A 17,415-nucleotide genomic window follows, 5' to 3' on the forward strand; every position below is an offset into this window, starting at 1 on the left:
GTAAACACATTTATAATGAGACTGTTGTGGTCCACATAAAGATAGGAGAATTCATATGCATTTTTCCACACGTTGCAAATCGCTAAAATCCTGTCACTCATCTTGAATGTATGACTTCGTAACGTCAGGTAAAGACTGGTGAAGTTATTACTTCTACAGTGTAACAGCATTGTTACCTCACAGTCAAAAATTTTGGAGCATTGTTGGAAGACCAAATAAATTTTCCAAAAATTGATTTTACAATTTTGATTTTATACAATTTGGTGGACATTGCCGATATCAAAAAATGCATAACGGATAGCTTTTCCTGCCCAGACGGGAAAGTGGTTAGTTACTCTGACTGCCGTATTGAAGGGCCCAGATTCGAATCTCGGAAAAGGCACGGATGTAAAATTTCTGTCTTTTCATATGAGGTAACGGTGGCCACCTATTAGGTGCATCCATAATAAAATGACCATTGCTTCTTCTGGCCTTTGTAGTAAACAAAGCCTAAAATGTCTGCTGACAACCATAACTTAGCAACTCTTGTAAATTATGGTAAAAGATGTGAACAAATAAAACCAGCCCCGTTTCTAAAAAATAATTTGGGTTTTCATCCGCAGAGAACCCGTTGGCGCCGTTGCATTTTTACTCGCCAAGCTCGCTGTTCATCGACGATGAGCCGAGCCGTATATTTTGTAAACGTGATTTTTAGTGCATGTAAATTCAAGTTAGCAGACAAAACAATATATTAAGCATATGGTAATAAAAATTCACAGATAATAAGCATATAGATGTAAAACTAACTGGTTAAACGTGATATACGAAAATAAATTTGTATTAAATTCAAGTTAGCACAGTAGCATTTATAACGGAAATAAAAATTCATTTAAGAAACATAAATTAGTATTAATATACTGAAATTAACTGGTTAAACGTGATATACGAAAAAAATTTGTCTTAAATTACAGTTAACTCAGAAAACATTATATTCCTTACACCAGCAGTGGTTTGCTAATTTTGATGACTATGGCGAGGCATCAAACTATTCTGTCATCTTATATAATCAGTAATATTTTTTGTTTCAATTTAATCATCTATTTATGTCACACCTGACATCCTCTGAAAGGTTATTGTTAGAAAAGCATTAACAATATATTATCTTGTTAAAATTTTACGCCGTAAAAATTGATTTATTCTCATAATTTTAGATTGACAATAATAAAAATAAAACATTACTTATTTGCACATGCACATTTAATACAAATACAAAATGCACATGCACATTTTTGCGGCCTACGAAAACAAATTATTTTAGAGGTTGGAAACCTCATGGTTCTTAGAGCTGTTAATAATTAAGAACACAACGTAAACAGCCATGTTACAAATTAGTATTCACCCCTCCCGCCGTATTTTCTTCCTTTCATCCCGAACCGAGAACCGGCATCTATCTACGAAAATATTTCTATCTTTTCGTTGTTAAAAAATTCAGAAAAAATAATAATAAATAAGAGAAGAATAATATAAATCTGCAAATGCAAAGAACGACAGTGATATTTCAACAAAATTTGAACGCAGGAGGAATAGTTGCAAACTTCGAACAAGCGAATAGGATAAATACTCTGAGGTACCAGGTTTGAACTATTATCGCCAAAGTTGGCGATGTTTACATTTACCGGGTTCTCTGCGGAAGTGCTTCCAATAATTTTAAAAAGGTTTCTTTTAAATAGCTTTTGAATGACTTTTCAATATTTTTTCTAATCATTATATACGGAAGCAGCAAAGGACATCGACCTATAGCGGCGCCATCTATTAGCAGACAACACCATTAACAAATCTAAAGCAGCATTCTCCGACAATAGATGGTTCCAATAACCAAATGTAGATGTTGCCACCAGACCAAACCAATTCTTATAGCAACAACACCCGCCAGTGCCGTTGTAAGACTAAACGCTAATAAGATTATAGACATACCTTCTGGACTGAGCTAAAACGTAGCATGTATGTAACTTCTCTTCATTTTTCAAGTATTCAGTCTGTTCATGATATCTGTGAGGAAACCCAAATCAATCTAACACTGAATGATACTATGCACTGAATTAATTAAGTTGATGTTTATGACCTTTTTTATAATAGCATTTTTTCATCTGTACAGTCAAACTTACAAATATTTTAAGAACTTTCTGAACTTAAACATTTCTCTAAACGGATAAAATCTAATTATAAATCTTTAATACTTCTGTGAAAGAGCTTAAAATGTAAAAAAAAGAGGGGAGGAGGAGTCTGTTAATTATTTTTGTATGTGGTTGAAATCTTAGATTTCGGACAATTGTTAGCTAATAAGAATAAATTTGGAAAGAAAAAATTTGGGATACTGAGGCTTCTGGCTTAGAAGAAGCACGCATGAATATTTCTGTTCCTGAGTATTTCATTCCGAAAAATAATAGTTTTATTTTAATCGTCATGTTTTCCCTTGCGCACATGTATTTAGACGCAAATTATTATAAATTTAAAAACTTGAAGTCTTTCAGATCGGTGGGATCGACTAGATAAACTGCTAAGATAGCTCTAATTGATCTATGAAATTAAACTTATGGCAACCCATTGACTAACCACCGCCAGCATTCAGAACCGATCCACATATTGGCCTTAGAGATGAAAATTCATTTTTGCATGGCGGTTTCTGTGCTACATCAGTATTAGTTCCGCCCTAAGGCACTACTTGGAAGGGAGGGATGCCTTCGTAACGTCAGGTACGAAGGACTTTCTAAGGGAACTGGCTCGTATTAAGACGTTACACATAGGGAAGCCACGAACACACCCATGCAGCCAGCCCGTTTGTGTGATTCGAACCTCGGACCGAACTACCAGTGTTCAGGGACTGTACTGCTCGGCCGCTGGTGGGCCTTTTCTATGGTACAGACTTCCAAATTTATTTACCTGTTTCACAGAAACTGACCAAACCTGGAACAATTATCAATTTCACTACCAATGGCGCCGTTAGACGGATGGGCGAGATAACGCTAGGTGGACGCGTTCAAATTGAAAGGCATATTAATTACCTGTGGTATTACTGTAATCTTCGATCGTAGATCGTGCAACCCAAGCATTCCAATATCGATTCCGTCGATGAGGATACGTCCAGAATCTGCTTCTACGATGCGCAATAAAGCAAGTGCCAAAGAGCTCTTTCCAACTCCTGTTCGTCCCACTACTCCTACCTGTAAAGAAACATAAACTATACAGGATGTTTCAAAAATATTGCACGATTTCAAAGCTCTTGAATAATAATCATAAGTTTGGGCCTCTAGAATTGAGTCGAATATGATGGGAGTACAGAATACGGGTTTGGTCACATAGCACCTTTTAGTAAAAGTGCACGAAAAGTATATTTTTAACTAGAGATTCCTTAAAAAAAAAAAAAATGTATGAAAGAAAAAATATTTCCTATAGGTAAATTAGTTCCCTCTTCCCCCCAAATAACGATTTCATATAGAATCGTAATTATTTGAGATATTACTGATTAAAGTTTTTATGGAACAGAAAAAATTTACTGAAACCAATTATGCATATTAAATTTTAATGCAGATTTTTGAAAGATACATTCTGTATTGTAAACTTTAACTGAAAATCATTGGTTTCAAATTGCAGTTGTAAGAATGTTTTACTAAATTCAGTTTTCTTGCGACTTCTAAATCGATGCGTTAATATATTTTCAGGTGGAAAATGGTCTAAATCACGTGAATTTCACAATTATTTCGGAAGTAATCCGATTCGCATTTTAAGGGCCTTGGATTAAAGCATCTGTGGTAGAATAGGAAATTATTTATTATTTGAACTTTCTTCGCAGAAAACCTGTGATACATTTGCATAAAAATTTAAATTTCATATTATTTTTTTAAAATATATCATTTGCCATGTTTTCTGGCTTGCCATGTACTTGATAATTTTTACAGATTTAGATAAGAATAAAAAGCTATTCATGACCAACGATTCAAGATGTAAAAAAACTGATCTCTTACTTCAGAGTTGAAAAGGCTTTCTACGACATTAAGTAAGATATATTTGAATAAAAAGCTATTCATGACCAACGATTCAAGATGTAAAAAAACTGATCTCTTACTTCAGAGTTGAAAAGGCTTTCTACGACATTAAGTAAGATATACTTATATTAACCAAAATAGCATGCCGAAAAACACATCTTGGAGATACTAAAGCAAAAAGAATTGATATAAATTCTATAAATTTTGCAAGACTATTTTCGAAAGTTTGAATAGAACCTTCAGGTAGGAGTAAAAATGAAGAAGGAGTATCCTGGGCTGACGCGATAACAATAGACCAGAAAATTCAAGGTACTAATGAAGGAAAGAAAAACAAAATTGCTGGCATCATTTTTATTGATAAAAAGTGAAAACTGCTATTAAGAAATTTCCTTAAAAATTGGAGATATAGATAGATAAGACCTGGATCATTAATCAAAACTGAAAGATTTTTATGAATTTAAAATCGTCTAGAAAATCCAGTTCACTAATTAAAGTTGCGTTTTAAATCATTTTGGCTGCAGAAAAATGGAAGATAAGACTTTTTTGACAAGTAATGTTGGGCAATAGAGGATTTTTTACTTCCTTGTACGAAGTAAAAAGGAAGTATTGTAATCGCGAAAAGTTTCAGGCAGTATATTTCAACGAAAATATTCATTTTGATCGTAATCGAATGCAATTTAACGATGTTTTTGCGTGATATCTGTACGTAAGGACAGAATAAAATACTCTTTTCCTTCAAAAAATTATAAAACTGCTTTAAAATTAATTCTGAAGAGAATTTTTCGTGGCGTCTGTACGAACGTATGTACGTACTTGCGTACGTACGTATCTCGCGTAACTCAAAAACGAGTAGCCTCAGAACGTTGAAACTTTGTATATAGGACTGCTATAACATGTAGATGTGCACCTCGTATTTTGGTTGCAATCGGCCGCACCAAACGTATATAAATATATTTATATATATATCCACTCTGTTACCCAGCTCAGTGATCTCAGTTTCTTTACTCTTATATGTTTGTAAATTGTACATTTTTTGCTTTAAAAATGATTTGAATTATGTTGTTTTTATCTTCCGGTTAAGGATTTTATGCCTTTAGTAAATCTGTGTGCAATATTTTTAGAATTATCAGCAATTTTAAAGTTGTTTAATTGCCGCTAAGCCTGTTTTTAATGGCGGCCATTGATGTTTACATTTGAAACAGGAGACTAGTGGATTTGTTGCCAATCTAGAGAAACTTAGCTTCGCAACAACAAAGATAACGCATTCATTTATTATTGCCAATTAAATCATGCTTAATTCTTTCTGGAATTTTTTCGAGGAAATAAGTGTTTGAGATTTACTTCGTAATTTTTAATATAGATGTTTTGAGTTTTTATGTATTTTTGCCTTCTCGCGAAGTGAGAACTGAATTAATTAAATGAGAAATACTCAATCGTCTGTGAAAAACTGTTTCTTTTGTTTGCTTAATTTCTTTTATACATCATTCTAGCTTTATTATCGTATTTGAATAGAACATGTGGCAACGATTGGATAATTCTATTCTTTAAATGATATAAATTTTGTGCATTATGAGTTATAATATGAACGAAATATATATACGTTAACTGTTATATAATTATTGGATTATATAACAGTTAACTTAGTTTCTGTTATGTAATTATTATATAAGTTAACTGTTATATAATTATTAATATTGTTAAGTGAATCTAGCGCCAGAGTGTCGCTACGGTAAACAAATAATAGAGTGAATTTTAAAGAATGCATTTATTCTATTGTAGTTTATGCGCTGTCGGCGAAGTAGATTTTCAATCCAATAAGTTTAAATGAAATGCAAGAAAAAATGCGTATAATTTAATATTCCAATATAAGGAAGTCATGTGGTGTACACATCAGATTTTTTTCTGTATCAAACTGCAAGGCGGTCTTAGTTTCACAAATATGTATTAAACCATATTAGCTATGAATACTTTATATGCAACAGGCTTTCGTATTCGGAAAGTCTTTAAGTATGGAAATGCGAATTTTACCGGTAGGAGAAAAGAAGACACGAAAGTTAAACTTCTGTCAAATACATGCAGTTTTACAGCTAATCGAAGGAATGAAGGGACTAAAAATACAGAATTTTTCTAATCTCTCAAAACGAGAGAATGCTTTTTATTGTATTGAAATGAATTTGTTTTAACTGTTTGGTGAACAATACTAGGTGAAAAGCCTCTGTCAATAGCAGTTGCTTTTGAGTTCTTGATCATAAGCCAACTTGGAGAGCAAAGAAAACGAAGGAATAAAAAAGAGGCCAAACTCTGTTCGGTCGAATGACAGCATTTGATTTGCGGTGGATGAATGTCTGCGATATACAGAACTATAGATATTATATTTCGTATGACCAAGATGTCGAGAAACGGAAGGGAATTTTATGTCTCAAGTGCAAAAGTGAACTGAATAGTAGGGTTAGTGGAATTTAAGAGAACTTTATTCAGATCTTCTTTTTTTACCGTTAAACAGAGCAAAAGTATCGTAAACGTAGCGTAAACAATTTAAGTTTTCAAATAATTTGGATTCATAGTAATGCATGTTGATATGAGCAAGAATGGGACTGAGAGAGCTTCCTATTGTTAATATCACAGTCTGGTGGTAATACTAATTTTGAGAAACAAAATGTATCAGTCAGACAGAGTCAAGATAGGAAAATTAATTCATTAATTTTGATAGAGGAGAAATGAAATTCTTTAAGTCTCGTTTCTGGGCATTTATGTGTACCTTCCGATGGAGCATTGGTGAATAAAGATTTTACATCAAATGAAACTATGATAAAATTTCTGCGAGAAATATTTTTTACTGTATTTACAAACTTTGTTGATTTTTTATGGTGTAAGTGTTAATAAATAGGAAAACTTAGTCAGCTTAATTTATGAATATATTTATAATATTTTAAGAAATTTCAAGTAAATTTATGACGCTTACAAATGATAATACTTTCGTGTATCTCTCGGATGCATCGATTGAATAATACGTATCAAACAGCTTTTATGTAATCTAAAAACTACAAACTTTTCTTACTTTCTCACCAGGAGTAATTTCTGCAGTGATTCCTTTCAGGACTAGATCCGTTCCTGGTCTATATCTCATTTTGTATTCTCGGAAAGAAACAGCTCCGTGTCTTGGCCACTCATCTAAAGATAGCAAACAGGAGTCTGTTTTCCAAGATGCCTGCAAACCGGTAATACACTCAGTATAAGATGGATATATATTCAAGAAATACTCGGCCCACTTTGCCAAATAGAGTAAAATTAAGGAAATAAAAATTTAAATGTTAGTGCTTACCTCTGGAGGAAGTTCGGAATATTCGTTGATCCTTTCCACCGACACCATGCAGTTCTCGAGTTGAGTTAGTATTCTAACCATCTGGGTTAAATTGTCTGTTACCTTTAAAAAGGAAAAAGAAAAAAAAAAAATGTTTTGAAGGAGATATATTTATTTGAAGATAGTAATCTTTTTCTTATTTATAACGAAATGTCCGTTACTCTTCGGTGTTCATCTTGTATTACGAACACTTTTATAGTTAGCATCTAGCATGACTAATAAAAAGACATTTCAGTCCTTTATTACCGAAGTTTAAGTTTTGTTGCAGCTTGATTATAGATTTCTTGCTTAGCGTATTTTAAATATACTACAGCAAATAGTTACATTAACATTTGTACCGTTATTAAATATATTCCGTATCATTAACTTTCTGGCCTTTAATGTTAGCATAAGAACTATAAATTACGGAAAGAAATGAAAATACTTTTTTTGTTAATTTTTTAAAGTTTTTGTTATATTTTTAATTTTTTTTGTTTTTTGTTAATATTTTTTGTCGTAGGTATTTTTCTTCTATTTTTCTAAAATTGGTGTTGATCGTTTTAAAAAACTAATCAATAGGAGTTTTTTTTTCATAACCGATTTCCCTTTTGGCTGTGTCTTTCTATCGTTGTTGCATGTTACGGATAAAAAATAGTTTGTGCAAGATTTTGAAAATGTTATGTTTTTATGAAATCGGGATGACAGATATGAAGATTTTCTTTCAAATATTCTTGCGTCATTTTTGTCGTTAATGACAAAAGGTTTGTGAAAATAATATAAGTGTTTAATATTGATAATGTTTCTAGTGCATATTTCAAATTGAAATAGCAATTTGAAAAGGAATATGACTCAGTTGGTCACTTTCCATATTCCTTTCTACAAACGCTTTTGCTGTTTTTATTTTAATATGGTTTTCTGAACGCGAAGGAAATGATCAGCAAAGTAGAGCGTATGACGTAATGAAAATCGTTGCTGCTATTTTTGTAAATCACAAGGCAAGCTATAATATGAAATATAATCATTTAACAAAGAAGAGAACTTTCCAGACATTGTTGCTTACTGTATATAATTCTGACTTTGTCCAATTTAACGTTGACTTAAATATGATGCATGTTTATTAGATGACGGAATGCGCTTTATTTGAAGTATAATAATATCAAATTTGGATGAAGATATGGTATACAAAAATTGCAGTGAGCTATTTCTCAAAAGTTATTATCATTAATATGTTTTGCGAGATAACAATAGGGAATGCTTTAACTGGATTAGAAGTCCACCAACGGTCCAGCAGTAAAGTCGCTGAACACAGCTAGTTTGATATGCGTTCGATTTCAGGAAAACTGGCTGGCGCCATGGGCATTTTCATAGTTTATCCTAGATGTAACGTTCCTCTGTGTGTACGGCCCAGTTTCCCTTAGCAAGTCCTCCGCGAAGGCATCCTTTCAGTTAGACAGAAGGCCCTCGAGTGCTTTGCCATAAACAAATAAACCAAGTTAAACTGGATTAGAAAATATCATGTTTTCATTTCGACTATTACATAAATTTTAAATTTACGATAATCCCCTTTTCAAAATTAATGTTCCTTGCCATAGATATGAAAGTTTCACTTACATTTAGTGCATACGACAGCATCAGGCCTACAACAGCTGCAGCTAAAACATTTCTCTCCAGAACCGACAACAAAGCTACAATGAAAACAATAGCAGCTCCGAGGAATTGCAATCGAATTGCGAGCCATCTGCAATGAGTATTCATACATCTTTTAATATCAGTGAAACATTATACTTCCTTTTGTTTATCATTCAATAAAACGTGCAAAAACATGAGCATTAATTTACATGAGTGAAGAACAGTAGACATTTTTTTAACATTTTATTTATTTATTTACTTTTTATTTTATTTTATCACCAGAATTTATTTGACGCTTTGGTGAATCTTATGCGTGCTTATCTGAATGATAACTATTCTTTTTTTGAGTCAGTTTAAAACTATGATCCAGAATTTTATTAAATATATCTTCCAATAAAACATAAATGAAAGAATGATTCAATTAACAAAAAGGAAAAAAGAAAAGAAAAGAAAATTTGAAAGGTTTCAGATTTTAAATTACGTCCAAAGGGGCGTTTTTTTAACATTTCGTGTTTTAACTTTATTTATTAAATATCATGTTCTTTGCACTTAAACCCTAATATTCAGTTCAAGAGCAATATCGCAAAACAGTTTTAAATTGAGTATATCTTTAGAATTTCCGATACGCAGTCTCACGCGCTGGAGATAATTTTTTTTTTTTTCCTCCTGTACAACGCTGCCATTACTCTCTTTTAAATCCTTGAGTTTGTTAATCAAAAATACGTTAAAGTTTTACAAAATATGAAATCGATAATAAAACAAATTTCAAATTTCAAATTTGGGCTTTCAGATGCCCATATTCGCAGTAGGATTACGTCATTCAAAACTGGATCGCTCTAGGTACCGTTATTTTAGCACAATGCGAGAAACATACTACGCAGATTCTTTATTATTTAATTTCGGTACTTTTCCGTTTTGCTGGCGCAAGCGATAAAGTCGCCAATAATGGTACAACCGATGCCAAACGGAATATTCTCGCTGGTAACCTTTTACGCCTCATTTTCAAAACAAGTCTCAGCTTTTTCTTATCAGATTGATTGTTTCTTTCAATACTGGCATATAATTACATAGAATTTTTATCAGATATATCAGTTTTATGTCTAAGGCCATTTTCGGTAATTAAGTCAATCAGGATGCAATCACAGCTCTTACCCGAAGCCGAAAATATAGAAAAGGAAAGTCAAGGGTTAAATTCCTTAATTCTAATGAGAATGTATTAGTGAAGTAAAGCACTGCAGTTTTACATAATTTCTGAGTAAGCTATTCGTACGCATTGAAATATTTCTTGCATTTAAACTTGTGTTCCAAATTAAGATTTAACTTGAAATTAATGTAGATAATTACTGAGAGCATTAGATTTTTGTAGAGTAGTTTACGTGAGATGAGATCGCTTGGGGTCACGTGATATGAACCGGCGAATGAGGATGTTGAACCATGAAAGCATAGTAAATTCTTAAATTAATGTCTTCTTACAAATTTATTGCCTTTATTTATTGGCTTTTTATAAAGTTTTAAGCGATGTTAAAATGTTTATGCCTTCAAAAAAAGAATTCTTAGAACTAAATTTTTTTTTTTAATATTTTTTATATGTATACTGTATGTTGTCGCCAATAAAGTCTGCTTGGCGAGATTTGCGCCGGCGAAAGGGAAAAGTACCTTAATTTCTTCAAATATAATACAGGGAGATAATATTTGGTGGCAACAGTTTGAAAAGTGATACAGCCATTTATAGTGTTTCAACCCAAAATCGCAAAACGCAATAGTCGCTCAGAGACAAAGCCTTTTCGGACTAAAAATATAGGAATTGAGTTCTATACCTAAGATTGGGAAATCACAAACAATTTTGCTGTGGTGATAAAACTTTCCAGCTCTGATTCGTAATTTTCTCCAGTAAATTACAAATGAAATTAGGTTTAAAGATTAAAAATAACTTTCATGTCCTTTCATTGATTTTTAAAGGTGGTTCTTTTTTCTATTAAAGACAGTGTGAAAACCTTTGTTCCCATTTTTTTCCCCCATTTGTTTACTATTAAAACATATCTTTTCTTCCTACCTTGTTTTAATTCCCTTTTATGGTTTTGAATGGATTCTTTCAAATTTATACAATTGATATTTTGCTTTTATCTCTAACAGATAAACCCAGCTTGACAGATCAGAAATGAGAGTAAGAGAATTCTCGAATCGGGATTCAGTGACATTTGACACCTATCTGTTTTATCTGTTTCAGATAGATGTACCGTATAACGCTGACCGGTGTGTAACACGCACCTGTAATTTTAAACTACAATTTCTAATTTTTAGATACATTCGTACTCTTTTCATTACGAAGAAAACTGAAAGATACATGTGCTATGCTCTTATTTTTCTCTGAAGACGTTCATTCGAAGATTCTTCGCAGACTTTCGAACAACGGTACACTGAATTGACAAAGAAATGCGACAGTTTTCTGTCTGAATGTTTCCAACGGACTGTTTTCATAGAATGTTTTTGGATAGTTTTACTGTCTGTTACATTGGCAATTTTGATGAATTTGGCATTGATAATGCTTCACAATTGTTTAACTGAAAATGTTACGAAGAAACATTTGTTCATTTTAAAAACTTTGCATTAAACATTAAATTGCACAAAAAGATAATTGTTATTTCTTTTCTCCTTCTTCCTCAAAGAAAATGAAACAAAACAATAATATTAAATACTAAATTTTACGTTGAACTCAAATTACATCGAAAAACAAATATCCTATTTTGCCATAAAAGTTGAAGGGGAAAAAATTAAATATTAAATAAAAACATAAGTAAAAAAATTTTTTCTTCTTTCACCTTATCGAACTGTTTAATTATCTACGATTTAGAAAACGATAATTCTTGGCGAATTAATATTTTAGAAATTTTCAACGAAATAAAACTTTCATTCTTTGCTTTTATATACTTTTGACTGTATGTTATGTTTTATGGTTATGTATTATGTTGTACATTGTATGCTATGCTGCATATTCTATGTTATGTCCTACATTTTTATGTTATAATCTTTATTTTTCTCTTTTTAGATATTTATGTGTACTGTATATTTTTACCTTCTGTGCATTTTTGTGTTATGTAAAATTTAAGAAATTATGGGGAGCTGCAAAAAAAAGGGAAAGAGATTTTATTTTAATATTTTTGGGTAGTATTTATTTTATCTATGTGTACACCTCTTTATATTTATAACCCGCAGCAACAAACATAATATACAAGCTGTACATGAAGTTTCTGAACAACTTGTTGTTTGGGAATAGAACAACTTTTACCTTTGTTACGGGTTACACTGTCACAAGGAAGGTTGAAGGTTTTTTGACAAGTGACGTAAGTTACACAACCTTGACATGCGACCATATAACCTCTCGTTGACGTCCTCCTGTAGACAAATGCAATTAATACATGTATCGAAGAAACCTCTGGCTGTTATTTGTTTGTTTACTGAAGAAAAATGGTTCTAAAGTCTTGTCATGCTGGGAAGAGAATGTCATCTCACACCAACATTCTCTTTCGGGCTGTCCCGTTTCAATTCTCTTGTGACATGGGGATTTTTGGGTCTTCATATCCTCACATTACGTATATTAAACCAAAACCCACCGTTTGGAGAAGACTTTGATATACGTGTCATAACACCGCTAAAATTTATAGCAGTACCTTCTACAGGGGCTTACAATAATAATGTAAATTTGTTGAGGGACTTAGTGGACACCCTATGTATCATATCTTGAAAATAACTTTCCCGAACTTGTAATTTAGCTTTCACTAAAAACGGGTTAGCATCTAGGCGAGAGAGCATTCTGCTCTCTGAGAAACAAGTCTGAAAATACACTCATGTCCATAAATTAAGGATAATTCGGAGTCACGCGGAAATCGAACTCTAAAATAAATATATCACCTGTAAAATCACTACACACATCTTCAAGAATCATATGCAAATTTCAGGAAGTAACCACATGACACCGATGGTACGTCACAATGACGAGAGTGTAAGAGAGTGATATATAAGGAATACAGGCAAAGAAGTAAAATTGTTCGCAGGCGCTTTATAAGCATTTCAGTGCAATAACCGAATAGTTATGACACAAAGGAAGCATTTGGATGATTTTTTACGTGGTAGAATTATCGGCCGTCTGGAATGTAGGCGTACCCAACTGGAAGTATCAGACGAACTTGGTATTGCCCAGAATGTCATTTCCAGGCTTTGGCAACGATTCCGAGATGATGGTAATGTGAGTGGACGTTACAGCACAGGTCGCCCCAGAGTTACAACGCCGAATGAGGACCGGTATTTGGCAGTTACTGCCAAAAGAAACAGGCGAAGCACAACTTCAGACCTGTCTCGTCAGCTCTCTTCATTCACTGGTACGACAATATCAAGGCAGACCGTGTACAGACGCTTAGGGCACATTGGTCTATATGCTCCTAGACCTGTCAGATGCGTTCCACTTACTGCAACTCACTGTCGCCTGCGGTTAGCCTAGAATAGAGAGCATATGCATCGTGGACCTCGCAACAGTGGGCTTGTGTGATGTTTTCCGACGAGTCTAGGTTTAGCTTGCAGTCTAATTCTCGCCGGACTTTCATATGGAGAGCTCCAGGTACCCGTTACCACCAAGAAAACATCATTGAACGACACTGTTACGGTGGTGCAGGAGTGCTCGTTTGGGGTGGAATTATTCTGGGTTCTAGAACTGACCTTCATGTTCAAATTGGAACCATGACAAGCCAAATCTATCGGGACGTCATTCTGAAACAACATGTACGTTTGTTTCGGGGCGCCATGGGCGCACAATTTGTGTTTATGGATGACAACGCCCGTCCTCACCGTGCAAACATCGTAAGCGAATGCCTTCAATCGGAGGATATCACCCGTATGGACTGGCCAGCATTCTCACCGGACTTGAATCCAGTAGAGCACGTGTGGGACATGCTTGGCCGACGAGTTGCAGCCCGTCAACCTCCTCCTACATCTCTACCGGAACTTCGGAGAGCATTGCTTTTTGAGTGGTGTAATATCCCCCAAGATCAGATCGATAATTTGATACTCAGTATGCCTAGGCGTTGTACGGACTGTATGGCATCGTCTGGGAGACATACGATGTATTAACAATCATACCAACCATGTAATATTGGGTTTTGTAAATAGTTTTTTTTTTTTTTTTTTTTTTTTTTTTTTTTTTTTGTAATTTGCTCCAGGGAGAAAAAATCGCTAATTTTTTTAATAATATCAAACATATAGCATCGTTTTTTTGCTCTTTATAAATAAGCTTTACAAATAAGTCAAATTTGTTTTGCTTCTAACTCTTCCTTTGCCTGATTTTGCATTATCCTTAATTTATTTACATGAGTGTATATGCTTGCATTGCTTTGGTAATTTTAAATCTTGAAATGTAAATTCCAGCACTTGCTCCATTAAATGTCTCGAACATTTCATTTACTGAATTGTATTGTACTTTTTTTAACAGCTGACAATGAGCGAAGCATAAAACAAAAGAACACTTACCTATTAACGAATGTATAATTTAGAAAAACTCTGCAGTTATCATCGATCAGTCTTTCCTGCTTATCGATGTAATGGAACTGGGCCCCAAAAGCTTTGATTGTGCTAGTCCCTTGAGCAGTTTCTGAAAAACAACTCAGCACTGGAGAAAGTGTCGTAGCTTGGAGTCTACGAAGCTGCCGTGAAGTAGCCATGTAGAAAAACTGTGGTATAGAATAGGAATATTTCAGTAATATCAGGCTGATCAGAGAGTAATACAGGTTTTAAGACAGGCAACTTCCAGTGCGGAAAAATATTGCCTGTTCTGTCAGGCAACTTTTCAGTTCTCTTTTTTGAAGAATTATATTTACTAAGCGGTAAAATAATCGTTTTATTACCTTTCCGTCTTTCCCTTTACTACGAAAGTTTTATTCACCAAGATTTTCTTTTTTGAATAATTATATTTACAAAGCGGTAAAATAATCGTTTTATTACCTTTCCGTCTTCCCCTTTACTATGAAAGTTTTATTCGCCAAGAAATGTTGCAATGATTAAACTGGTAAAATCTCTAATGAGCAATAACTTAACTCTTAAGCTGGATGTATAAGAATTTCTTTTTATTAAACCTTTGTCTATTTTCTCTTACAGTATGTGATTTGTGAATCCCATACTGCAAGAGTTCACTTGGCTATGAATGTTCATCTGGTTATGAATCTCATCAAGTTTGTTGATTAGCCGTAGTCCCTTGGTTGTCAGAACTGTTTCACATTAACCAAATTGGCAATATATGTTTGCATTAACAGCTGGTTATTTTTTAATAGATAAAAGTAAACCACATTTTGCACATCTAACTGCATTCGGAGCAAAACCTACTTTAAATGGAGACTTGTATTTCTATCAAACCCAAATTGTTCTTTTGCGTTCAGTAACTGTCTTTCTCGAGTATCATCAACAGAAAGAGTTTAAAAAATATATATATATATATATATCTTATTTTTATTTTTTTTAATGCCTTATATGAAGTAAAGGAAAATAATGGAAAGTAAGTAACGGAAGTAATGTAATCGCTAATAGTTTCAGGTATCACATCTAAACGAAAATATCCATTTTGACCGTTCCCTAATCCATTTTGACTATTTTTCTGCGAGACGTCTGTACGTACGAATTTTCTTTCAAAATTGTTTGCAAAATGGATTTAAAACGGATTAAAAATGGATTTTTTCGTGACGTCTGTACGTATCTACGTAGGTGACTTGCATAACTCAAAAACGTTTAGCCTTAGAACGTTGAACTTTTGTATATGAGACTGCTATAGCATCTAGTTGTGCACCTCCCTTTTTTATTGCAGCCGGTAGTTATATATTTATATACACCCACTCTCCTTACCCGGCTCGAAAAGTTTTTATCCGGTCTTTATTTTCGCAATCTTATGTCGTTGTCATAAACCTTTGAATTACAGAAGTATTTTAAATGACGAAAATATTCATGCTTTTGCAATGTCAAATCTAAAAGAAAAAATTAATTTTCGTCAAATAGAGAAATATGACTTTTAATGCAGTCTCCCGGTTCCCGTAAGTATATTTGGGAAAGCTTTGCACTCATAAAATAAGATTACTAAAAGTCTGCCTCTATACGAGAAAAGCTGACCAGAATGGTTAATTAAGTAAGAAATACCTAAACTAGAAGTTTAAATGAAATGAAAAAAAAAAGTGTGTATAATTTAATTGGCCGCGCAAAGAAGTTATGTGATTTGTATGTCAGATCAGATGCAGTCAGAAACGCCTTAAGAAATTCTTGTGAGCATGAAGATTTTCAGCTATTCATTCACATATAACAAAATAGCGGTACCAGAAAACATTCCTATTTATTTCAAGAGATGTGTTGCTGTTTACTCTACCCTTCTTTAAACCCCCTTGGTATTGGCATTTAACTGATAGCGTCTGCATTATATTAAAAAAAATCTTCAGATTGATTTCTGCAGAACTTTTATGAAGGAGAAACTCATAAATCATAATACAAAGAATGCATACGTTATCATATGACATCATTTACCTACGGATAATAGTAAAGAAATGGTACAGTATCAAAATTATAATGATCTGCAATAATTTCGATTGCAGAACCACTTCATTTGTGGTTTGCTATGCAACCGAATTTTGGAATCTTAGATCGCCTTTCAGTCAACCTAATATAATTCGTAAGGTTTAACTGTCAGTAGCTTTGTTCGGCAAAATCATTGTAACGAAAACATCGCAAGAATAAATCTTCGCAGATAAAACAGTGCGAATGAGATGTATTATCGTACAAAGCATAATAGAAAAAAACAAATGATAACAGTAGCGAAACTTCAAAATTTTTAAAATAGCGCAGTAAAAATCATCGTTACCAAACACAACCAAAATTTTCATAGTATCGTATTTTAAGCAACACTTTTGCGGTATTTTGCAGTTTTATTTTTGTCACGTTATACTCTATGATAATGTTTCGAGATTATAAAGTTGCGTCTGGAATCATAAAGTTGCAGAAGAGTTGTTGCTTCCTTTTAATTTTCTTATCTCAACTTTCACAATGTTTTTGCTCATAACATTTGCACCACGATATTTTCATACATTTAAGCCAAGTAAGGGAGGGAGAATAAACTTTTAGGCATCTGCTTGGCTTATAGCATTTACTTTAAGTTGCTAACACATTTTTCTTTAATTTGACTCTTCTCTAAACTCAAAATACAGAGGCTGTTCGCACATTTTTTAGACGATTTTGGTAAGCGGTAATAAAAAATAGTTTGCTGCAAAAGTCATTGCAATTGTACTATGTTTTTAAAAGTCAAAATTATCGTCTGTGGCTTGAAAGTTTTGTTTTTATTCAAAATGGCGAACTTAACAAAGCAGTGATTCGAAGGCTACATTTACGCTCTTTCCGAAGAGAAATATG

At 33.2% G+C, this 17,415-nt stretch overlaps 1 protein-coding gene across 3 annotated transcripts in view; it reads right to left on the minus strand.

Moving 5' to 3' along the window:
* LOC118189084 (multidrug resistance-associated protein 1-like) overlaps positions 1-17,415 on the minus strand; it is a 160,443-nt gene that overhangs the window by 15,971 nt on the left and 127,057 nt on the right. For all 3 annotated transcript variants that reach the window (XM_035359632.2, XM_035359630.2, XM_085816621.1), the window contains exons 24-28: positions 14,509-14,708; positions 8,974-9,100; positions 7,345-7,446; positions 7,081-7,230; positions 3,042-3,200 (exon numbers count right to left, since the gene is read on the minus strand). In XM_035359632.2, the coding sequence (XP_035215523.2) occupies positions 3,042-3,200; positions 7,081-7,230; positions 7,345-7,446; positions 8,974-9,100; positions 14,509-14,708 (738 nt within the window). The remainder of the gene's footprint in view (positions 1-3,041; positions 3,201-7,080; positions 7,231-7,344; positions 7,447-8,973; positions 9,101-14,508; positions 14,709-17,415) is intronic.

The sequence above is a fragment of the Stegodyphus dumicola genome, chromosome 5 (genome assembly GCF_044657685.1).
Source record: "Stegodyphus dumicola isolate Sdum_Otavi_A_Nest chromosome 5, ASM4465768v1".
NCBI classification, from domain to species: Eukaryota; Metazoa; Arthropoda; class Arachnida; order Araneae; family Eresidae; genus Stegodyphus; species Stegodyphus dumicola.